Source organism: Octopus sinensis, linkage group LG5, assembly GCF_006345805.1.
Source record: "Octopus sinensis linkage group LG5, ASM634580v1, whole genome shotgun sequence".
Classification (NCBI taxonomy): Eukaryota; Metazoa; Mollusca; class Cephalopoda; order Octopoda; family Octopodidae; genus Octopus; species Octopus sinensis.
This window is the reverse complement of record NC_043001.1, coordinates 41336979-41363352: the sequence shown is the minus strand read 5'-3', so window position 1 is coordinate 41363352 and position 26374 is coordinate 41336979. Positions and strand designations below refer to the sequence as shown.

General features: G+C 34.4%; 1 protein-coding gene across 1 annotated transcript in view; it reads left to right on the top strand.

Annotated features, from left to right (window-relative positions):
• Window positions 1–26374, top strand: part of LOC115211635 — a 169087-nt gene that overhangs the window by 104213 nt on the left and 38500 nt on the right. The window contains exon 3 of the mRNA XM_029780261.2: window positions 17524–17682. Coding sequence (XP_029636121.1) covers window positions 17524–17682 — 159 coding nt within the window. The remainder of the gene's footprint in view (window positions 1–17523; window positions 17683–26374) is intronic.

Here is a 26374-nt window from a genome sequence, read left to right as displayed (position 1 = left end):
TATAATATGTAATGAACAAGTCATCTCTACATAAACCATCCCTCTCCAGATTATTGAGCATCATCAGAAGTTGTAGATATGAATAGTAAATTAAGTGGAATAGCTTAGCTAAGAATAGAACCCATACTCTGAACTCAACTCTATTAGCTTCCCATTACGCTATGGTGCCTACATAAACAAATTTTTCAGATACACATTTTTAAAACTAAAAGTTAGAATTGATTTTGTTTACATATGTACCAGTGTCTTAGGTCTCCCTACTAAACCAATTTGAATATCTTGAACATAACTAAAAATAAAAGAAAAGGCTAAAACGTGTACAGTAGTCAGTTCAGGAAAACTGTTTTCTTGTTGTTAAATGGTAGTCATGTATTCAGAAAAGCTGCTACTTGAAGCATAACAAGAAACACTTTCCACTTCCTACTGAGATCACTTCAATTTTGAAAGTCTTGCACAGAAACATCAGTGGTTTTCTGTGTAATGACTGGTAGTTGCTAACTGCTGGAGTTATTGATTTCTTTCACCCTACTTCACAAGAATCTTCAGAGGTACTTACTAAATAGCATTGATGCCATTCTCACGATAGATTTCTGCCACTATTTGTGATTTTAGTGTTAGAGAGGTTCGCTTATATTTTAAAATCATGTTGCATCTGTCAAAAAAACTTGAATCAGTTTAATGTTTTGTCAAATGTTTCATTTATCAGTTTACTATTTACACACACACACACACACACACACACACACACACACACACACACACACACACACAGAGTAAATGATGATAGTTAATGCTGAAGAATCAAAGAATCAATTTAAATTAGCTAATTTTAAAGTTTCTGAATAAGTGTCAAGTCAGTGATTACTAAACAGACAGACAAAATAAATGAGAAATAGATATCACATCATCATCATCATCTGTTTTCCATGCTGGCATGGGTTGGACAGTTTGACTGAGGTCTGGAAAGCCAGGAGGCTGCACCAGATTCTGGTAATGTTTCTACAACTGGATGCCCTTCCTAACGCCAACCGCTCTGTGAGTGTAGTGGGTGCTTTTTATGTGCGACCGGCACAGGAGCCAGAGGGGGCTGGCATCGACCATGATCAGATGGTGCTTTTTCGCCTGTCACCGGCATGGGAGCCAGTCAAGGCAGTGCTGGCATCAGCCACGTTTAGATGGTGCTTTTAACATGCCACCAGCACAGAAGCCAGTCAGGACGAGGGGGCTGACATCAACCAGTTGGGGCATTTCTATGCTGTTTCTTTTTCATCTTTACATATAGTTTTTTTTTTTAATATATTAACAGACATAGATTATGTTTTTTAATTTATTAGTGCTGTTGCACCAATCAGCCCTGCTAAACAAACTTATGTCAGAGTGATAACAAAATTTGTGCTTCACTGTAATCCTCATGTCTTGCAATATGATTTTGAAGTACTTTAGGTACTACTCATACAGGTACTACTCATTTTTGTCAGCTGAGTGGACTGGAGCAATGTGAAATAAAGTGTCTTGCTCAAGGACACAATGCGTCACCAGGAATGGAACTCATGACCTTATGATCATGAGCTGAATGCCCTAACCACTAAGCCACACGCCTTCACATATATATATATATACATATATTTGTGTGAGTGTATGTGTGTATATTTATGTATATGTATATATATATATATATATATATATATATATATATCATCATCATCATCATCATCTTGGACATTGTCATATACTGTGCAGTGTTTGGTTGTATGGCAGTTAAGATACTTTTTGTTTAGATTATGGGTTACCCCTACAACACAATGAATTATGGAATTCCTCATTGTCTGTGTAGCATGATGTGGTATTTTCTTCATTCAAAACATTTTGAATATTGCAATAGTGGGATTTGTTTATTGTAACTTTTATTCTTTTGTTGTAATTCTAAGTTTTTAATTTGTTTAGGTATCGTGGGAATATGTATTAATGTTATTTAGCATCTAAAAATAATCATTTTTTTAAATTTATATTTTTTACAAGTTATTTTGGGAAACAAGTTTGAAAGTTTATGTCAGTGATAGTTTGAAATTTGTCTTGATGGGCTCAAAAGTTACTTAGAGAAGATAAAATAAAAATAATAATAGAATGTATAAGCATTCTAAACTGTAACATATGTGAGTTATGGTAAGTACATTTAATTTTAAGACTTACTGCTGATTATTCAGAGGTATTCATCATTAGGGTAAAGATATTTCTAAAATGTTTATTTATTTTTGTAATTTCACATAACCAGCCTCAGCCCATTTAAAAGTACCTTGGATTGTAGGGCGACCTGCTGTGCTTGAGGAGACCTATTGAATCAAGTACATCAAAATGAAAATCAAATGGAAATTATAATTGTGATACCCGTGCTGGTGGCACGTAAAAAGCAGCATCTGAACATGGCCGATGCCAGTGCTGCTTTGACTGGCTTCCGATTGTGGTTGATGCCAGCTCCTCTGGCCCCTGTACTGGTGGCATGTAAAAAGCACCCACTACATTCTCAGAGTGGTTGGCATTAGGAAGGGCATCGAGCTGTAGAAACACTGCCAGATCAGACTGGAGCCTGGTGCAGCCTTCTGGCTTCTCAGACCCCAGTCGAACCGTCCAACCCATGCTAGCATGGAAAACAGACATTAAACGACGATGATGATGATATATATATATATATATTCACAAATATACAAATATATATATATACACACACACACAAATATATGTGAAGGCGCATGGCTTAGTGGTTAGGGCATTCAGCTCATGATCGTAAGGTCATGAGTTCCATTCCTGGTGACACATTCTGTCCTTGAGCAAGACACTTTATTTCACATTGCTCCAGTCCACTCAGCTGACAAAAATGAGTAGTACCTGTATTTCAGAGGGCCAGCCTTGTCGCACTCTGTGTCATACTGAATCTCCCTGAGAACTACTTTAAGGGTACACATATCTGTGGAGTGCTCAGCCACTTGCATGTTAATTTCATGAGCAAGCTGTTCCATTGATCATATCAGCTGGGACCCTCAATGTTGTAACCAATAGACTGCTCTTATATACAAATATATATACAAAGATATAAAAGGACAACACTCATTATTAGATTAGATTATACATACATGTTAACACTTTACAGTATACTTAGATAACCCGTGATAGCGCGGAAAACGGACGTTAAACGATGATGATGATGATGATGATATATATAATTCTATACATCAATCTTAAACAACAGGATTATAAAGGAAGACAGGAATTTAAGAGAAGTGGAAACCAAAAGGTATCATGATATTCAATGAAGGATTTTATTTCAGATATTCTTATTTTAAAAATCATCTCCGGTTATTCGTTGAAAGAACGTTGGTGTTGCATTGGTGGAGGTTTGCGCTCTCTGAGTGCTCTTATCGTTGTCGTCGTCGTTATTATCATCGTTATTATGATCATCGTCATTATCATCATAAGGCAACCAGATGGCAGTATTGTCAGTATACCAGACAAAATGTTTAATGGTGTTTCATCTGTCTTTACGTTCTGAGTTCAAATTCAGCTGATGTTGATGTTATGTTTGATTCTTTTCTGGGTTGATGAGATAAATACCAGTCAAGTTCCAGGGGCAATGTAATCGACTACCCCTTCCCCCAAATTTCAGGCCTTGTGCCTTTAGTAAAAATAGGTATTGTAGTTGTTGTTATTTTTATTATTGCAGACGTATGTTGTTTAGAATTACAGTTGTAACATGTAATTGAAGCCACACAGTTCAAATTGTTGATACTAATTGGTTTCTAAGCTATCCCACCATTGGTTCCATGAATATTCTCTTTTTTTTTTTCCGAGTTTCATTATTCTTTTATATAGTATTGTGGTATTATGCTTGCTGCTATCTCTAGTTCTCATTAGTTTAGCTATTTCACTTTTGGAGGGAGAATTATATTTTTTGATGTTGCCTCTTGGAATATGTTTCTTAGATATGTCTGTAATTATTTTATTGAAAGTATATGCTGTTATCTAAGTAGTGGGGCAAAAAATTCGTTTTGTTTGATTTTCAAAGGATCTTTGTGTGTGTGTGTGTGTGTGTGTGTGTGTGTGTGTGTAATCTGTGAGAATGCTTTTGCTTGTGTTATTAGTATGCAAGTGTATTGAAAAGATAATAGTTGGTTGGTCAAAGGAGAATTGGGGAACTATTCAACAAAGGATCTGTGTAGCTTAGTTTGTAGAGCTAGAATTGATACCAGGGAAAGGAGTTATTGTAGCTTGCTCAGTGATGTTTTGCACATTCATTTAACACATATAATCATTTAAATGGAGTGGAAAACTTTTAAAGCATTTTTAAAGATGGGGTTTCAGCTTACTTCTCACAGGTCTCCAAAGCAATATTTTCTTTTCAGATATAGTAATATCATACATAATGTTGTAATACTATAAGCTAAAGCGTTTGAATTATAAATTTTTACCTGGTTTGCATACATCCTTTTTTTTTTTACATTGTCTGTTTTGCGTATATATACATATATATATAAAACACAAGCATAGCTGTATAGTTAAGAAGCTTACTTCTCAACCATTTGTTTTGAGTTCACCCTTACTATGTGGCATATGTTAGATGGTTTCACTAAAGCTGGAGATCTGCACCAGGTTCCAATCTGATTTGGCATGGTTTCTATGGCTGGATGCCCTTCCTAATACCAACCACTCCAAGAGTTTAATGGGTGCTTTTTATGTGCTACCAGCATGACACCAGCATTGTGTGAGTGTGTATACATACATATATATATATATATATATATAATATAAAGCTGAACTAGAAGAATTAACTAATTTTCTGTTGAAATTCATTCAAGTATGTGTAAATTATTAGCAAACTGTTTTTTGCTTCAGTGTAAGCTGTCTAAGTCTTTGACTCTATATTTTTCATTTGACTACAGCCTTCTCTCTTATTTCAACCTGTGACACAAATGGTCACAGGTTGATATAAAAAATTCAGGAACAAATGTAGAAGATATTCAAAATTATATTATGATTGACTTTTTTTTTTCTCTCTCTCTCATTATGATTGCTTTCAAACTGTAGACTTCATGACTTTAGAACAAATTGATTTTCTCATTTATTCTACTGAAAGATTCTTGAAAGAAGAAATTGTTTTTTTGTCTTTGGTTTTCTAGGAAACTTCGCTTTACATTTATCATTATACTTCAAAGCTGTTGTAGTAATTAAGGCTGATACTATGTTCTAGGCAAACAAGGTGATCATGTAGGATACTAAACTTGGTGACCTCACAAATAACTTTATATGAATTTCTTAATCTAGTTAAAAACATAAAAGAAAGTAGGTGACATCACCAATTTAAACAAATAAGGATGTCAAGTGGTGGTGGGATCAAACTCAAAGATGCATACACATGTATATATACATATTGACAAGTTTCTTGCAGTTTCCATCTACCAAATTTGCTCACAAGGTTGTTGTCCAAGGTGCCTCACAGTAGGACTTGACCCAGAGCCATGTGGTTGAAAACTATAGATTTCTTTTTGTTTGCAAGTCAGTTATAATTTCCTGACTGCATTTTCCAGCTGGTGTGATGAGAGTGATAGCTGGAATATTGTAGAAAAATAATTTACTGAAGGATTCTCTCAATGTATGATTGGAAGAAAGGAGTACAAACTCTAGAGCTAGAAGAAGTAGGTGCTTAGTGTAGGATTGGTCCAGGATAGAGAATATCCTGATGCCAGCCCTTACAGTAATGAATATTTCATAATAATTCTTTAGTTCAAGAATACTTTCAGTATTTAGCTAAGTTTACATTTCTTCCTATATTCACTCTCAAATAATTTTTTTTTTAAACTTGTATTTCACAAATGTAAAACTTCCTATATCACAAATGTAATCCATTCACATGAACTTTCAAGAGGCATTCACTGATGTCAGTATTAGTAATAAGATTCTTCTCATAGTTGGTTTCTTTTTTTTAATATCTATGATCATTAAGATTACTCAAGGAATTTTGTTAGTCCTCTGTTTTGAGAAGTGGAAGTCTTCCTATAGTGATATGATTTAATTGTAGCAATAATCTTAAAGAGATGCTATGTGAATTTTTAATCCCCATATCTTAAATATTATTAAAGCAATTCACATGCAAGTGAATGTAAGTAAGTATGTCAAAATACATACATACATATATTGGAGGGTTTTTTTTATATTCAAATAAAGAAAAGGCCCTGACCTCTTGCATTTGTCTAGAGGTAAAACACAAAGAAGATTGATTTTAATGCCATATGTTTCAGTGATTGTTTATCTTTCATAAAACATCTTTTATTTTATTTCATTTTTTCATCTCTTTTCTACTTTTGTTCTGTAGTATATGAACTACCTTCTTGTTTATCTCAGAATTAAATGAAATCCCCTTCTGGTTACATTTTCTATTGACAATCTCGCTCTCTCTCTCTCTCTCTCTCTCTCTATATATATATATATATATATATACACATACATACCTCTCCTTTTTCCTGTTATTATTTTGATTGCTACTCTAAATTTATGAAGCAATTACTAAATAAACAAACTGAACAATGCTTAAAAAATGAAAAAAAATCATTGCTGCCTCAGCTAACCTTAACAATTCATATATATGTTATGTTCATAATTTATTTACTCACATGGTGTTTCCTTTTCCTTTTGGTGAAAGGCAAAGGTTTCTATTATATTTCTTCATTTAAAGTTATTTCTGTATTTCTCATTCTTTGTCTATCAATTTGTTTTTTTTTTGTTTTTTTTTTGTTTCCTTTTCATACACCACCCCATTTTGTTTATTTCTATTAGCTTTTCAAAATATTCTTTTTTAGCAAACATTAAATATATAACATTTCCTTATGATTTATAATTTTCTTTTCCATTATTATACTATCATGATCAAGGATCACAATCATCATTGCCACCACTGTCATTATCAGCATCATCACTACCATTGTCAGCACTATTGCCATCAACATCCCACCACCAATATCAACATTTTCACTATCCAGTCATCACCATCTCCACCACCCAGCACTGTTATCAGCATCATCATCATCAGTATCCTCACCAGCATTATCATGCTCACTACTATCAACACTATCACTATCATCATCACCACCACTACCATCACATGTTTTTGCTTCTATATTAATAAATGTATGATCCTGTCTAATAATATTTAATAATAAGTCTTTCTGGACATGAAGGGTTCCGTCTATGTAAACCAAGTAAATAAATGAATAAAATGTTTTATTTACACACCCAAAGCATAAAATTCTTTTGGAATATATATCACTGAACAAATCCCTAGTTCTGTTGTTTTTGGTTTTTTTTAAATATCAAGGGAATAAAGAGAAGAAAAACATATCTCTAGCTACTGGCCAGTTAGCATATACTTTTCTTTATTCACTAAGTCATGTTAACCTCCTTTTTTGAGAGCTTTTTTGTTTTATTATCAAAAAAGAGCAATCTTTCTTTAGACTATTATACCTCATTTAGTAGCAACTTAGGTTATATCAATTACTAGGTTTATGCATTAGCTAAGTTGAGCCGTTAGAAAAAGCAGTCAAATCTCCTTCAAATAAACCCCTATTATCTGTATAAAAGAGAGAGAGAGAGAGAGAGGGGGGACACCTTGCATAATAGGACACTAAGTATACAGTTGCTGAACAAAAATGATGTAATTATTATGGATTGCTTTTGATCACAAGACTTCAGTTGGGGCTGACCTGGGGCTGAACAACAGCAATAATAACAGCAATATTATATAATGGATTGTGCAATGGAGTCCTGTTCTGTGGTTGGATATGCAAGTTAGTTTTTATTGCTTGGATGGTTACCTTGTTTCAGAATCTGCTCAAGCAAAGTTGAAGAGATTACTAACCAATAACTACTATTGCTACAATTACTGCTGCTACATTTCTAGTATTGTAATAAGACTAAATCAGTTGTATTTCATTGCTCAGTTACAGATTTGGCACTGAAGCAATGAAGTTGCATAAAACATAGATTGTTTGATTTAATTATGTAATGGCTCTCTAGGTATTCTAGCATCAATTAAATAAATAAGATTGTTATTTAGCAACCCTTATGCGCCATTTGCAACTGTTATGTTAGTTAAACCATTGTCATTGAAGAAATGTAATCAGAGAAGTAATGTATGTAAAAAAGATGTCTATTAGTTCAGCATAATTCTTTCTGTCTATTCTTCTAATAAGCATAATATCAGTTTTAAGTTCAAGATAATCATTATAAGGTTACTGTTAAGTAACCTCTCAATTTACTATATTATCAGTGCTGATTGTCAAACAGAATCACAAGATTGTTTTTAACAGCATAGTGTTGAAAAACATTTTACAAAATATTTCTATCACAATTTCAGTACTGATTCAAAGAATTCAGTTGAGCAAAATTTACTCATCTATCTGGCTACCTGTTTGTTTATAAGATCCTTTATTAACCCTTTTGGTACCAACCTGGCTGAAACCACAAATGTCTTGTTTTCATAACTTTTTAATTAAAATCTTCCCCCAAACCTTAACCACAATTTATGTTCCTAACACTAGGTTAATGATAACTAAGTTATTTTACTAAATTCTATGTTATATTTAAAATTAATTGAAAGAAACAGAGCATCTCAAAATAAATATGGTAATGAAAGGGTTAATCAATATTGGCTTTAGTGGCACTAGGAATATGTCCTCTTCCTCTGTTCCCTACCTCTTACACCTTGATATCATTGTCATCATCATCCTTGTTATAACTACAGCCATCCATCACTATTCCAGATACAATGCAACTTTCTTCTAGGTTAATTCTTAGTAGCTTATAATGTCCAGTGCTTCATTTGCACCTAAAATACTGCTATAATTTTTTGTACATCATGATATTCAATTGCATATATTCTTGAATTTTCTCTTTTTATATACATAACTATTTTCTGGAAGTTGTTTGAATGTTAGAATTAGATTGTAAAATTTTGGTCATGTCCATTCTAACATTCTTTGTTCTGACCCCATTTTAGTTTCTACAGTGACTTAGAAGGTGTTTTTTATGTTCCACCGGCACAGGTGCTAGTTACACGATACCAACATTGGCCACATTGCCTCTATGAGGCCCAATGCTCGAAAAGTGCTTTTTACATGACACCAGCATTGGTGCCAGTTCCATGACACCAACAACAACCCCAGCTATGATTTCACTTGACTTGACAAGTCTTCTCAAGCATGGCATATTGCCAAAGGTCTTGGTTGCTAGTCATTACCTCTGTCAGGCCCAACATTTGAAGATTGTGCTTCACCACCTCATCCCATGTCTTCCTGGGTCTCCCTCTTCCACAGCTTCCTTCCATTGGTAGAGATTGGCACTTCTTCACACAACTGTCCACATACATATGCATCACATGACCATGCCAATGCAGTTGTCTCTTTTGTACACCACATCTGATTCCTCTTGTGCTCAGCTTTTCTCTCAAGATTCTTACACTCTGTCGTACACACTGACATTACACATCCAGCAAAGCATACTAGCTTCGTTTCTTTCAAGCTTATGCATGTCCTCAGCCATCACAGCCCATGTGTCACTGGTGTGTAACATGGCTGTTCACACACAGGCATCATACAATCTGCCTTTCACTCTGAGAGAGAGGCCCTTTGTTACCAACAGAGGTAGGAGCTCTCTGAACTTTGCCCAGCCTATTCTTATAGTAGCAGTTAAACTCTTGGAGCATGCACCCCCACTACTGACTTGGTCACCTAGGTAGTGGAAGCTATCAACAATTTCTGTCGGCTTTCTTCGAGACGCGTGCTTGTAGTGATGAATTACATTGTTATTGATGTTATGTCTATTTTTGGCATATTTTGGCATTAGAAATTTTTTCTTTTGCCTTCACTTATAAATTGTTTATAAATTTAACCTTTAAAGGTATTTTTTAATATACTGGCCATTGATAGAATTTTTTTCGAAAAATTTTATCCTACATTAGATGTTAATTTATATATATATATATATATATATATATATATATGTGTGTGTGTGTGTGTGTGTGTGAGACAGACCATGCCTTTCTTTTGCTGGGCTCAAATTTTATTTGCTGGTCCATGAAAAACGAACCTCCACCAACTACTCTGCCTATATACCTGTGCACACCTTTCAATGCTTTGTATGCCATAAAGTCTGCAAATCTAATGGATGCCTCAAAAGACATTTTAAGATCCACAAAGATCAGAATTTGACTGCATCTGTAGTAGTCCAAATCACATATGCGATCTATGTGGATGTCTTTTTGTTGTGGTGGAATCCAAACACCCCTGTGAAAGGATAAATGAACGGTTCTGAAATGGTTAAATACACATGCATGCTGGAGATATCAGAGGAGTGTTGTATGCACAGCCATATATTATACAGAGTTGTAGAAGCTATTAAGAAGAGATATTGTTGGTTTACGTGTTGGTGACTTAAACAGTTGGTGAATGACTATAAGTCTGCAACTACATTAAAACATCATGACAGTGGGGACAAGGATTCGAACTACATGCAAAGATGGTGACAAGGGTTCTAATTTCACGCACTTCACAAAAGTGAAGGCAAAGTTTCATATCTCGCACAGCAAAAAATAATATAAAACCACCTGCTTCATAAAAGTGAGACATTCAAAGTTCTTAGCATGAAAGAACTGTTAGCCTCCATGGTACAGCAACAACAACAGCAAACTCAGCAGTTGCAGTAGTGTGCAGTGACTTCTGATTGAAGTTGCAATTTTTGCCAATTTTTTTTCAGAATCTGAATCTCCATAGCCGAAAACATGGGTTTCCATTAAAAAAAATTTGTTTAAAGGTGGGAAGGGGTTGGGTTACATCTTCACCATGTGTGCCTTTTTCTTTTCATACAAATTAACTTGAAATTGTCTCATGAATTTCTTGTAGCTTCACACATCAGGTAATTTTGGTGTTGGTCAACTACCATTTATAATCAATTGTTTCCCTTCAAAGTCTTTTATTGAAAAACTATTTTTCAAAATATCTTCTATAACACATTTCAGTCATTTGGACAAATAGTGCACATGTGAGTGTGTGCATGAATTGTTAATCATTTTCAACAAAATGGAAAGATAATTTTAGTAAATTAACAAAAGATTAATTACCTATTTCTGAAATTAGAAATATAATATAGGTTATATTTCTGATTTCAGAATTTTTGAAAATTTGTTCATACAAAATTATGGTTAATGATAATAAATTTCAAAACTTACAACAGAGCGAAATAGATATTCCAAACATTTGAGCTGACTAATTAAGAATTATGGGTTTGTTGATATGTCTTGGTCAGAATTTTTACGGGTCAAAAAGTCAAACCCTGTTAGCACCATCAGTTACAAAGAATTGTTGACAAAGATGAACTGATAGAAAGGAGGGGAGAGCAAAGCTAACATTCATTTTCATCAAAAGCAATTATTTTATCAAGATAGGCAGAAGAGAAATGATAGTTGTTGAAAAATAGGAAGTGGGGAACAAAAGATTTCATATGCATTTTTCTTTAAGCATTCCTAGAAGAAGCAAAAGCAAAGTATCAATCTGGAGGGGTTTCCTTTGAAACAAAGTAACTATTTTAGCTCAGCTTCCAATGATTTGGACAACTTTTCAATGTGGTTATAAATGCATTAGGTTCTTAAATTAATTTTTGAGTTACATAAAAATCAACGGACATGCAGTGCATGACTAGCATGTCTGGACTGCATACCACTGAGCAGATAGAATTATTTCTACAGTTGAAGAAGACGGCAGATGGAGTAGCTAATTCGATTCAGGAATTTATTTATAATCCTGAAGAAGGGATTATGTTTTTAGCATACTTTAGAAAGCATGAGAAAAATATTTAAAGAAGAATGTAAAAGTTGGATAGATGAAAAGAAGGTAAGGCTTCTTTTACGAAAATTAGCACCAGCAGAACACGAAAAATATTGTAATTTCATCTTGCCAAGGAAACCACCAGAAATGTGTTTCGAGGAAACAATTAGCCTATCAGCAAAGATATTCAGCAAAAGGAGTTCATTATTTAACATTCGCTGGGAATGCCTGAACTTGAAAACTATGAAACAGATGACTGTTACGTATGCAGGTATCATAAACAAAGAATGGTGAAAATTCAAGCTAAGCAAGTTGACTCCAGACATGTTCAAATGTTTAATCTTCGTAAAAGGATTAACTGAAAGTAAAAATGGGGAAATATGAGCTCAAATCTCAACAAAATTAGAGCAAGATACCAAGAACTACGACAAGACACAGAAAAAATTGAAAGAGATGATGTAAATATACAGGCATGTCAACGTGTAACAAACAAGGAGAAAATAAAACAACCAAGACCAAAACCATACTATAGGTGTGGCGAAATATATTTTAAAAGGGCCTGTCCTTTTAAAAATAAAAGCAGAACATAAGAATTCACATTGTTGATTAAAGAAAAAAAAGGTTGAATGAAAGTGCAAGTAGAAAAGTGTTCTCAATGAAAATAGAAAGCAAGGGTCAAAAAAGAAAATTTGTATCTGTAAAACTAAATAATGTAAATACAAAATTGCAATTGGATATGGAAGCAATATCTCAATAATAAACATTGATACATGGAAAAGGATTGGAAGAAAATATCAAAAACTGCTTGTTGTATTTCAAGAAAGCAAGTATGATTTTTAGTCGAAATGACAACGGAAGTGACATTTTGTGAGAAAGCTAAAGTTTACATATCAGAAAATACTATAAACCTGTCTGCTACAGACTGGATGGAAATATTTGATTTATGGGATCTACTCATAAATATCTTCTGTAATAATGTAAACGGCTTATACACCAGTTCAAATAAGGCATCAGAGAATTTAAAAAAGATGTTTCCTGATGTTCTGTTAGAAGACTTAGATAGGTGCACTAAGACGGAAGTAAGATTTGAAGTAAAAGAAAAAGCTCTCTCGGTATTTAAACTGAAGTGAGCTGTACCTTTCATGGCATTGACATTGACAGGGAATTGGAGTAATAGAGAAAATAGATTATTCAGAATGGGCATCACTGACTGACTATGTAAAGAAGAAAAATAATAAAATAAGGGTCTGCACTGACTTTTCAACTGGTTTGAATGAATGCCTGAGAACATATAATTACCCTTTGCCAAGTCCAAAGGAAATTTTTGCCAAACTTAATGGAAGTAAATTCTTTTCAAAACTGGATTTATCGGAGGTGTACTTAAAGTTGCAAGTCAACGAGGAATGTTCGAAATTGCTAACTATAAACATACAGAAAGGTTTATATAAATTTAGTCAACTTCCTTTTGGGATAATGGTTGCACCTAGTATTTTCCAACAGGTGATGGACACTGTGCTTGCAGATACTGATTTCACTATAGTGTATCTAGATGACATACTCATAAAAAGTGAGACTCAAGACCAGCATGAGGAACATGTTAAAAAGGTCTTCGACAAAATAAAAGAGTATGGATTTAAACTGAGTGAAGAAAAATGCAAGTTTTTTTATGCCAGAAATAAAGTATCTGGGACAATTGATTTTAAAAAATGGTTGCAAACCAGATCCTGCAAGAGCAACAGCGATAAAAAATATGCTGCCACCGAAAAATATTACTACATTACAAGCGTTCTTGGGGCTTGGAACAAGCATATACACTGAACATGCATGAGTTAACACCTTTGAACAACCTATACTAGCCAAGATCTAACGGCCTAGCGGAACGTTTCATAGACACATTTAAGAGAGCTATGAGGAAAACTAGAAATAAATTATTACTGGATACTATATTGACGCAATTCTTGCATGTCTACAGAATAACGCCTAACCCCAACACAAAGTCAGGTATGTTGTTGGTTGAACTAATGTTTGCCAGGATAGTCTGGTCAATATTTGGTAAACTACTACTGGGAAGAAAACAAAAAATACAGAGAAACACTAAAAATAAAATGAAGTATTTCAATATAGGTGACAAAGTGTTTTTTTTTTTTAAATATAAAAACAGCAAAGTTGAGAAGAACAAAAAATAACTAAACGTTTAGGAAGAGTAGCATATATGGTAATAGGGCATAAATGGGAACATAAAAGACATCTAAACCAAATGAAAGGAAGATTTACAGAAGAAAAAATAAGGCAGGAAGAGCCGAAGGAAATTCTATATGACATTATTTATATTGGACAGATATGCATCCTCATCTTGTTTGTTGTTACCACAACGTTACAACTGATTTACTCTCCAGCCTTCATCAGGTATCCTGTTAGGGTTGAGTTCAAAATTCTACCTGGTCACCTGATGAGGGCTAGGGAGTAAATCAGCTGAAACATTGTGGCACCGTTTCGGTTTAGTTCAAAATTCTACCAGGACCCTTGATGAGGGCTGAGAAGTAAATCAGCTGAAACGTTGTGGCACTGTTTCGGTTGAGTTCAAAATTCTACCAGGACACTTGATGAGGGCTGAGGAGTAAATCAGCTGAAACGTTGTGGCACCGTTTCGGTTGAGTTCAAAATTCTACCAGGACACTTGATGAGGGCTGAGGAGTAAATCAGCTGAAACGTTGTGGCACCGTTTCGGTTGAGTTCAAAATTCTACCAGGACACTTGATGAGGGCTGAGGAGTAAATCAGCTGAAACGTTGTGGCACCGTTTCGATTGAGTTCAAAATTCTACCAGGACACTTGATGAGGGCTGAGGAGTAAATCAGCTGAAACGTTGTGCTAACAACAAACAAGATGAGGACACATATCCATCCAATGTAAATAATGTACAAAATTCCTCATCTCTAAAATATAGAACAGTTCTATATGACATGTTTGATGTTCCAGTACTGCAAGAAATGGTTGAACCAGCGTGTACATCAATTAGGAAAAGAAAGCAGACAGAAATGTTGAAAATTAAACCAAAAAGAAAAAAAATGTTCCAATTTCTCCCCAAGGAAGTAGAAAAAAAAGGGTGGGGAGAAGGGTGGTAATAAATAAGCTTTGACTCTCAGAGGAAGTCAAACTTAAAAAGGGGAAATGTTGTGGTGGAATCTGAATGCTCCTATGAAAGGATAAATGAACGGTTCCGAAATGTATAAATATGCATGCATGCTGGAGACGCCAGAGGAGTGTCGTATGCACAGCCATATATTATACAGAGAGTCATAGAAGCTATTAAGAAGAGATAATGTTAGTTTACATGTTGGTGATTTGAACAGTTGGTGAATGAATATATAATGAGTCTGCAACTACATTAAAGCATCATAACACTTTTCAACACATTATTTGGTTTAAAAGGTTGCATCAGATGCCATGATGGATCTAAGGTGTAAGTACAAGAGGTGGTCGGACTCTGCATAAGGAGTAAACAACCACCCTATGTATTTATATTGAACCAAATTCGATGACTGGCACCTGTGCCAGTGGAGCGCTAACATCTCCTTCCAGGCGGGATCACTGCCAGAGCAGCAGTCTGGCTTCCGTGCTGGTGGCATGTAAAAAGCACCATTTGAGAGTGATCATTACTTGCGTTGCCTTACTGACACTTGTGCCAGTGGCACGTGAACAAAACATTCAAGCGAGGTCATTGCCAGTGCCGCTGTACTGACTCCTGTGCAGGTGGCACGTAAAAAACACCACTTGAGCGTGGCACGTAAAAGCACCCACTACACTCTCAGAGTGGTTGGTGTTAGGAAGGGCATCCAGCTGTGGAAACTCTGCCAGATCAGATTGGAGCCTGGTGTAGCCATCTGGTTTGCCAGTCCTCAGTCAAGTCATCCAACCCATGCCAGCATGGAAAGCAGACGCTAAATGATGATGATGATGATGATGTGTGTGTGTATGTGTGTATTCACACTCACACGTGTGTAATTAATAAATTGTCATATGCACAGTGAATAGCAAGAATCAGAATGATGACTAACATATTTATGCTTAATATGTTGTGGCAGATTTGAATGTGAATATGTTAGTCACTGTTGTGGTTGTCACAAGAGAACAGCTTCTCCTCTATAACAAATATCTGTTCGTAACACACTCACTCAATTAATTAATTAGCACATGAGATTCTGAGACACTGGTGTTTCAACATGTGTCTCATTAACCAGAATCGCCCTTGGGCCAATGAATTTAACAAGAATCAGTAGTCTTGTATAAACAAGGGAACAACAAACTATTCACTGATCCATGCTGATGTCTGTCAACTGATAATAAATCATCATATGTATATAGTGCAGGCATATATGTATATTGATATATTTGTATATGTGTGTGAGTATATAAGCATATGTATGTGTGTATGTATGAGAGAGAGAGAGAGATGTGTAGAGAAGTTGTGCAGCTAAATTATTTCAAGTGATTCTGTGACTGGGCATTTCTATTTTCTGCTTATTTAGTCCTGTTATTACTTTTCCAAATTATATAGAATAAAATAAAATGTTTGGCTGTTACTAAAAACTTCTTACATTCTCCCAGTAAAATAAGCACTCTTCAGCAATGATTCACATTCTGTAGCAATGTTTTCCAGCTGAATAAATAATGGTGTTGGTGACAAATGAAATTTAGTATTTGCAAGTAGTTCTATTTGAAAATGTAAATGATACAAAAGATAGATTACTTTTTAAACAAAGCTCTCTGTAATGACATCAAGAAGATTTCAATTCAAATCTTTCATCCAGTTAGTCACTGTTTTCCATTTTCAAATACTAACACCATCATTATAATTTTAATTGAAAACGAACATAGTTAACGTGATCGATCAGAGAATGATCTAAGTTTTCTGGCTATCTGTATGCAACTTATAATTTCTATATATTAATAACTGATGTAAATTCAGTCAAAGGATTGCTAAATAAAGTTCAGTAGTTTTTATAACATACTGTTTTAATCAGAGCATTTCATGAGCAATGATAGAATCAGCCGGAAATGGGATAATACATTGATAATAGAAAAAAAAACTCAACTAACCATTCTTAAACTCTTTTAAATTTATACTAAAGAATATGAACAGGGTACAAGGACACCATCATGCAAAATGTTGAATGATTTTTTTTATTTTAAGGAGAAAATGCATGAGATGAAATATTCCCATTAGTAGTGTTGAGTTGTTGAGTTCTGTTTTCCATTGTCATTTAAGTTGAAGTCAGTTACTTATATTGTGGTATTGTCATCATAACCATCTTAAACATACATATGCTGTTATTTTAATGATTTTATTTTCAGTAGTCTTATATACTTCAAAGCATCATATAACAAAAACAGTTCACCTATGACTTGATTATTGACACTCCCCAACATACTGTTTCAGTTTTAAAACACAACCTCTAACAGAATCCCATGCAAAACAAGTGCAACTCCAAAATATAATTACTTTGTTAATTTTGGGGAATGTCAACCTCACTTGGCTGTTTAAGATTTTTAAAAAACACATTTGATATTGGAATTGCAGATATTTAGTTTGGAGTTTATACTGCAAATAAAATTTTATTGGTTATTTAATTCATCAATTCAATTTTTCTTTCCCATTACAGGTGAAGAAGTGACATGGACCTACTGGGCTCCTAAGGAGCCTAAAGGCATCACAGACTTCTTTGAAGATTGTGTTGTTATGCGGCGAAAGCAAAACTGGCGTTGGCATGATTATCATTGTGACATGGCCCTGTATTATTATAACTTCATCTGTCAATTTCGTAAGTAATATAGTTTTATTGACTTCAAATGTACTTCTCTTCAGAACATTCAGTTCATAGATTGGAATAGAAGTCATAAAGTCACTGGTGTTTGGAATTTAATATTGTTTTTCTTCCAAATAGATTATTAGGTGGTAATTCTTGACCTGATAGCAATTCATTGAAACCTATTACTTTAATTTACACTCATTGAGTACATTAACCTGAAATTGAGAATTTTGAATATTCCAGGAACCTTCAAGTTACTAACAGTCTTGATTCTGTAGTTAAATTCCTGTTAGTTATCATTAACATTATTCTTCAATCATTCTATTCAACATAGATTTAAAATTAAATCTCACTAAAGTTTATTTAATCTTTCACTTCACTCACTTCAGTATAGTGCACTTCTGACTATATCCTTTCTCCAAGAACCCACCATAATCAACAATATTATCAAACTGGATAAATTATGGGATTCAATTTCCTACGTAACACCATTATTATAATGTATGAAACTTTTACTGAAAATGTTCTGCATGCTTTTTTTTTGTGTGTGTTTTTCCGTGCTAGTATGGATTAGATGAATATTTTATTGAGGTATTGTTTTACAACTCGATGCTCTTCTTGCTCTTTCAAATAAGGGATCTCTTACACCACATGTTTTGGATGGTACAAAGCCAGAGGATGTTGTTGACAGGAAAAATGTCACTCATAACTCAGTAATATTTACATCATCATCATCATCGTTTAACGTCTGTTTTCCATGCTAGCATGGGTTGGACAGTTTAACTGGGGTTTGGGAAGCCAGAAGGCTGCGCCAGGCCCAGTCTGATCTGGCAGTGTTTCTACAGCTGGATGCCCTTCCTAATGCCAACCACTCCGTGAGTGTACTGGGTGCTTTTTACGTGCCACCGGCACAGTACAAATATAATTAAACATGCACAGTGTTTTGCTTTAATTTTAAATCCTATTGGGCTTGACTCTCATCCTTCTGGCTTTGATTAAATACTATATTGAAGTCAAGTATGTTGACTATATAACAAGCAAATCATTTCTAGTGATGCTAGGATTTGTGTTCATGTACATTTAGTATTTTGTTGTTGCTTAGCCTGAGTCAGCTATGATTTAGCAAACCCCAAATTTCCTCCTTAGGACATACTCACCATAGCCAAATTTTCTCCTCAGGACGTTCTCACCTTAGCCAAATTTTCTCCTCAGGACATTCTCGCCATAGCCAAATTTTCTCCTCAAGACATTTCCACCACCCATTATTTCTCTAAAAGTTTACTTCAACTTTTCCCTGAGCCACTTAACACCCTACCTCCTCTTACTACTTGGAACCATTTCACTGTTATCAATCTTTCATTTTTAATACTGACCTCTCCACTCATATTCTATATTGATTAGACTTCTGAGCCACTAAATTATTTTGCCTTCCTTCCTCCTTTTCGCCAATCATCTCTCTTCTTCCCCCTATCTTCTGTGTCGTTGTTGTTGTTGTTGTTGTTGTTGTCGTCGTCGTCGTCGCCGCCGCCGCCGCCGTCGCCACTGCCGCCGCCTCTGCCTTTGCTAAGGCAGAGGCATTGTTTTCAATTGTGTTTGTTTGTTTGTTTGTCCATGGACATCTCAAGAACTGCTGGATGGATTCAGATGAAACTTTCAGGTATGTTTGGCTTCATGACTGGCACAAACTGATTAGATTTTGGGATTGATCAAGTACTGAACAAGGGTTCTGGATTATTTTTCCAGTTTTTTTTTTACTTAATTTTAGTATTCTCATTTGAGAGAGCAGTCGAGTTAATTTCAGGTATTCACATTTTAAAAATCATCTCTGGCTAATCATTGGTGGAGGTTTGTGTTCTCTGAATACTCTTATTATTATCATTACTACTACTATTCTGCTGCTTCTCACAACCCCACCCCTTTTCTACACCATTAGTCATCTCCTCTCCTACCTCCCCCTACTCTAATATCATTGGTCACCACTCAATCCTACCCAATTTCTACAGTTGTCAACTACTTTTCCTTCTTTCTTACCTTCCCTTCTTATTGACCCTCAACACTTATAATATTCACTCTGTCACCTATTCCCTAACTCCAACCATTTCTAAATCTCCCTTACACTCCTGCAACGTTTACCCACCCACACATACTATTCTCCTGTCCTTACTCACATCTACTCAACTTGTGTCATGAGGTGTCAGTCTTGGTCCTAACTCACCACAATTTTTACCTCTGGCTACTTCCACCCTCTTCCTTGTTATGTGAGTAACTTTATAGCTTCCCTACTGCAAGAAATCTGTTCTGTTCTGGCTCCTTCTCTCTCACTTTAACCTCTTATGCCATACCATCTCCCTCTTTACTGTTGCCCTACTAAGTCAAAAGGGTTCTTAGTCTTGCAGCCTGTGCAGCAACCTCACTATTTCTGCTGCCACAAAAGAAGCACTCAGTACATGCTGTAAAGTAGTTGGCATTAGAAAAGGCATCCAACCATAGAAACCATGCCAAGGCAGACATTGGACCTCAATGCAGTGTTTGGACTGATCAGATCTTGTCAAATTGTCCAAACCATGCTAATATGGAACATGGATGCTAGATGATGCTGATATGAGAACACTGCAATGTAGCTGCTCAACCTGCAAAAAATGGTGATCTAATTTTCCTCAAAAAAATCACACTCTGTCAACAGAAAGAGAAGGCCACATTGGATAATGTAATCCAATATGCACTATAACTGAGAAAAAGATGGGATGATTATGTGTTTAAAGTTTAGTGGAAGACACATGTTGTCAGCTACTTCATATAGTGTATACTGATTATGTAATCAGTTAAAGGAGAAGACAGATCTTTTTGGAATGTTCTAGATCTGGTGGATTTTTGATTTGAATAAACACTTGGTGTCAGAAGATTTAGAAGGTTGAATATTGTATGAATTGGTTTTCTAGATAATGGTCAGTTTCAATCAAGAGAATTTTAAAACTTTAAATCAGTTTTGAAATATAGCTAAGATATCAAGAAATCTTAACGGTCTGTGTTATTATTACAATTGTTTATAACATGAATTATCATTAAGAATAATAATACTGTTGTTAGTTTGAAAAACATTTCTTAATGGAGATATTGAAAAAAAATACAGCCTGGTATGTTTTACTTTTTATTTTTTTAGTTTTTTTCTCACCTAGTTGTCTTGTTACTGATTTGATATCTTTGAAGTAATTTACTTCATTTTCACAAATCTTGTCAGAAATAGTTATATAGCAGACACCAGTTCTTTTCTCTGTTCATGAATTAAAACAGTCTTTCTCTATCTTTGGATCTCTAATGTTGTTTCTTTTAATTGTGTCAGTTTTAATACAGTCATTGTTTTATAAATATCTCTTGTCTTCCAATTACTCTTACATCACAAGATGATGATGTTGTTGTCATCGTCGTTGTCGTCATTTCAGTTTGTTTTTTACTTTCCTTCTTTCTGAAAACTGCTTGAGCGTTGCTATTGTTTGTTTTGAAATGATTGGCTTGTTTATGTGAATGAATTCTTAATCAATGACAATAAAAAGTTTCTCTGAAATAAGTTTCTAGCAGAAAAAAAAGTCCCTGCACTATCTTTTATACCTGCTTTTATGAAAGTAAAAAAAAAATTTAATTATTTTTTTTTAAATATAAATTAGCTAAAACATTAAACAATAATTACACAAGCCAGAGCAGTCAGTCTGATATTAGTCATTAATTAGAATATATTGGAAAGTTTCTGTTCACATTAAAAGAAAAGAAAAAAGAAAATTCTGCAGGAATTACAAAGAAGTAAACTTCTCTGAAATATTTTCAACTAATAATTTGTTCAACTATGGCTTAATTAGAAGGATTTTATTGTGACATAGTTTGGACATTGGTCATGAACGTAAAATTTCTTACCTTTTTATCATTAATATATATTATTAGAATATACATTAAGCTTCAGAAAACCATTCTTCAACATTTTTACTGAATGTTTTATTTATGTCAAATCTTGGTTGTATCTTAATTAGATTCATAAATTGTAAATAGGATTGTATAGGCGCAGGAGTGGCTGTGTGGTAAGTAGCTTGTTTACCAATCACATGGTTCCGGGTTCAGTCCCACTGCGTGGCACCTTGGGCAAGTGTCTTCTACTATAGTCTTGGGCCAACCAAAGCCTTGTGAGTGGATTTGGTAGACGGAAACTGAAAGAAGCCCGTCGTATATATGTATATATATATATATGCGTCTGTGTTTGTCCCCCTAGCATTGCTTGACAACTGATGCTGGTGTGTTTATGTCCCCGTTACTTAGCGGTTCTGCAAAGAGACCGATAGAATAAGTCCCGGGGTCGAGTTACTCGATTAAAGGTTGTGCTCCAGCATGGCCGCAGTCAAATGACTGAAACAAGTAAAAGAGAAAAGAGTAAGAGGAATAAAGCTATTTGAGGAATATTTCTGAGGTTTCAACATTGCGTTAGTATATCTTTTTGCTTAATCATCTGGTGTGTGTGTATTTATATATTTTAGTAACAAGTGCAAGCATGGCTGTGTGGTAAGCCATTGCCTCCCAACCACATGGTTCTTAGTGGCACATAAAAGCACCCACTACACTCTCGGAGTGGTTGGCATTAGGAAGGGCATCCAGCTGTAGAAACTCTGTCAGATCAGATTGGAGCCTGGTGCAGCCATCTGGTTTGCCAGTCCTTATTCAAATCGTCCAACCCATGCCAGCATGGAAAGCGGATGTTAAATGATGATGATTATTATTATTAATCTTATTATTGAGTAGCTATCAATAGTGACTATAAGGAGAACAAATCAGTTTTAAAAATTCATTAAAAAATTTCCTAGAATGTAAGATGTCCATTTTGCTAATCACATTTTCAATTGATGATGATGGGTCTCTTTCAGTGATGATGATAATGAGGCCATTATCATTTTTCCTTGCATAGGTTGGCCAGTGCATAGTTTAAGTAATACCTGATTTTTATGCTTACAAATTTTTAAGAGTTTGATTTACTACTGGAAATGTCTTTTGAGTGTTAGTGTGGGTATGCTTGTTAAAATTTAAACATCAAATCTATATTTGGAAATGTCTGCATGAACAAATTCTGATGTAGCAGGTAAAAGATGGCTATCAGTAAATATCTTTTTCACATTTCCTACTTTTATATATATTCAGTTCAAATGACAGTAATTGGATAAGGAAAGAACTAGAAATAGAAATAAACAGAATTCTGAAATTTAACTGCAATGAAATATCTTTTCTAAATTATTTCTAAACAACATAAAATATGAGAAATTTGGAACTATTTGGCTGCTTTTTGCTGATTGTTAGGTGTTTGTGAATAAGAAAATACATTTAAAAAAAATTTGTTTCTATATCCTTGTTGTTGCTATTAACTGCTTTATAAATAGATGAAGAAGTTATTCATGATTTTCTAACAATTGTTTCCAGCAGCTTAATGATGTTTTTAGCTTCAATAAATAAAGTACGAATGTGGCTTAATAGCATGTGACAATCTTTTACTAATTGTTTTAGGTGTCTATATAGTTGCAAGCAGACTTAGACAACCTCTTAGTCTCTCTCCACCTCTTGACTCAGTGGAGCATCAATGATGTGACATTTTGCGGGAGAGAGGGTTGTACCCAATGCCTGGCTGGTGGTTGTCATTACAACAGGATAGACTGGAGTAACATGAAACAGCCCTGTCCAGAAATTGAACCAGTGACTTTATAATCATAAACAAAACATTGTAACTTCTGTGCCTTCATTCCTCACACCTATGTGAGAGTGTCCCCAATAAATCAGAAGTTTCAGATATATAACTCATTTGTATGAAATTCTTTCAGGAAAAGGAAAGAAAAATTGGATACTGATTTTTAAGCTATTTTTAAATAGTTGTTGCTGTTGAGCTCCATGCACATATCTAATATATATTTAAAATGGTGAAATTAGATTCAAAGAAGATTTCTACTATTTCTTGTTTGTTGGTCAGTCACATGGAGGCTTGATACTGTGCAGTATATTCAAAATTGATCTGTGTAACAAAATAATTTATCGACCATTTTTCATTTTGATATCATTCATTCATAATTTACAACTCACACATGTTTATCATAATCATTTCATTAGAAACAAAAAATATATATTCCCTAGAAAATCAGCTTCAGGCTGGAGTGCATTTTGTATTTTTTGTGACTTTTTGTAACATATTAATTTCATCAAGATTTTGTATTTTGAATCAAAATCATCTCTCACAATTACTGTTGTTTTGAAATAGATATTATAATCAACTTCTCTAAAATTTAAAATACTTTATAGGTCAAAGGTTTTTAAATTCTATTCATAGCATTTTAAACAACTTTTCACTGAATAATTTTGGTAGTCATGGAGAGATTTTGCTGCTGTCCTGGTTATATGCCAATAGTTCAAACCTGGTCTTCTGTCCTCAGGCATTCTTGTTTCTGTAATTTACCTAGCCAAAAAAGGTAGATTTTATAGTCCAATGGTTGGCTGGTTGGCACACATTCATTTTTCTCACTAAATCCATGTAAAAAGAACCATTTAATTCAAGTTAGCATAAAACACAATTAAAAGATAATACAGTTCTTGATGATTTATCTTTTGAGACCTTTTCTGATTGTTGCAACATATCTGACAAGGAAATCTTTAGTTATATTTATCATACCTTTGTTGTGCTTGGCCAGTCTCACTATCAGTCTACTTCCTGTGACTACTGGAGTTGGTTGCAAGTGATAAGCTGCAAACCACTCATCTACTGTATCAATTTTCCAATCAGTTCACTTAATCTTCTCAGTTGTAAGCTTGTTGGTTTATAATTTATTGGGGAAAGGAGGCTAAACTGATTTGGACGGGATTTGAATTGAAGAACTCTGGAATCTGTGTCTGTTTCTGTCAAATATCAATCCCAGAATTTAGAACTCTACTAAGACATGTTCAAGCAGACAAATAGTTCTTGTACAAGTAATGATTGTACAAGTGAAAATTGTATAGTGATGTAATTTTCAAATTAGGAAACCGGTGTAATTTAGTATTATAGATGGACATTGAAATTTGTTAACCCCACTAGTAAAACCATAGCAAACCACTTCAGTGGCTGAGTGAAGCATGTTGCAGTTGAATATCAGAGTAAGATTATCAGTTCAAAGAGTTTTGTTGCAGTTATATATTAGAACAAAGACTAGCATCACAAAGCTAGAACTGTCATTGCAGTTTGTTGTTAGATAAAAGACTGACATTTAGCTTGATAGCCTAACAAAAGATGTCACCTTACTTTGATATGAAAGTGAGGATTAAAACTAAATATTACATCAAAGCAAAAATTCTCATCACAATTCGATACCAAAATGAGGTTTGTCTTCACAATTTCATATAAATCCAAGGAGTGTCTTCTAAATTTAATACTTAGCATTTTGATTTCAGTATGAAAACTTAGGCTGTGTGGTAAGATGCTTGCTGCCCAAGCACATGGTTCTGGGTTTAGTCCCACTGTATGGCACTTTGGGAAAGCGTCTTCTACAATAACCTCAAGCCAACCAGAGCCTTGTGAGTAGATTTGGTTGATGGAAACTGAAAGAAGCCTGTCGTATATGTGTGTGTCTTTGTGTGTGCATTTATGTTCCTATAACTTAGCAGGCAAAAGAGACTGATAGAATAAATACCAGGTTTAAAGACATAAAACCTGGGGTGATTCATTTGACTAAAAAATTCTTCAAGGTGACGCCCTAGCATGGCTGCAGTCTAATAACTGAAACAAAAATAGATAAAAGATTTCAATTTGGTATCAAAGCAGAGATTGTCATTACAATTTTATATCAGCTCATTGCAGTTTGTTATTCAGACAAAAACTGTAATGACAGTCTGAAATCAGGACAGTGTCTTGTCATTGCTCTCCAGCACCTCGTGTTTGCTTTTTATATTTTTAAATTGCCATCCATTAGTTACAGTTACAAAAAAAAAACTTGTTTTCTATACTAAAGTACTTCATTACTACCATTTAAAAATTGTTCAAAAATGGTTTAGAATACAAATGAAATTTGTTTTTCCAATTATTTCCTGAAATAAACAGTATTCTGTTAACCCTTTCGTTACCAACCCGGCTGAAACCGGCTCTGGCTCTTTAGTACAAATGTCTGGTTTTCAAATGTTCTGAATTAAAACCTTCCACCAAACCTTAGTCACAATTTATGTCCCTAACTCTAGCTTAATGATAACGATGTTATTTTACTAATTCTTTGTTATATTTAACATAATTGGAAGAAACACTGAGCATCTCAAAATAAATTCAGTAATGAAAGGGTTAATGTAAACAAGTAAAATATCTGTTATACTTGGATCAAAACAATATCCTTATGAAACATTAGTGTGTGTGTGTGTGTGTATTCAACTATGAATGCTGTTATTTAAAAAGATTATATATATATATATATAGAGAGAGAGAGAGAGAGAGAGGTAATGGTATCATTGAGACCCAAAGGTGTCAGGTAATGTTGAATAAGTGCTATAAACAGACCATAGTTAAGTTCCAGGTTTGGGGATTTTGCGAATAAGGGGTTCAATGTTGGTCATATGTCAGCGTGTGTATATATGAATTTTTTGCGTAATGAGATAAAAAAAACCAAGGCTGTGTAGATATTAGAACATTTATATATAGAAGGTCTTACAGCTGTTTCCAGGATATTTATTAATT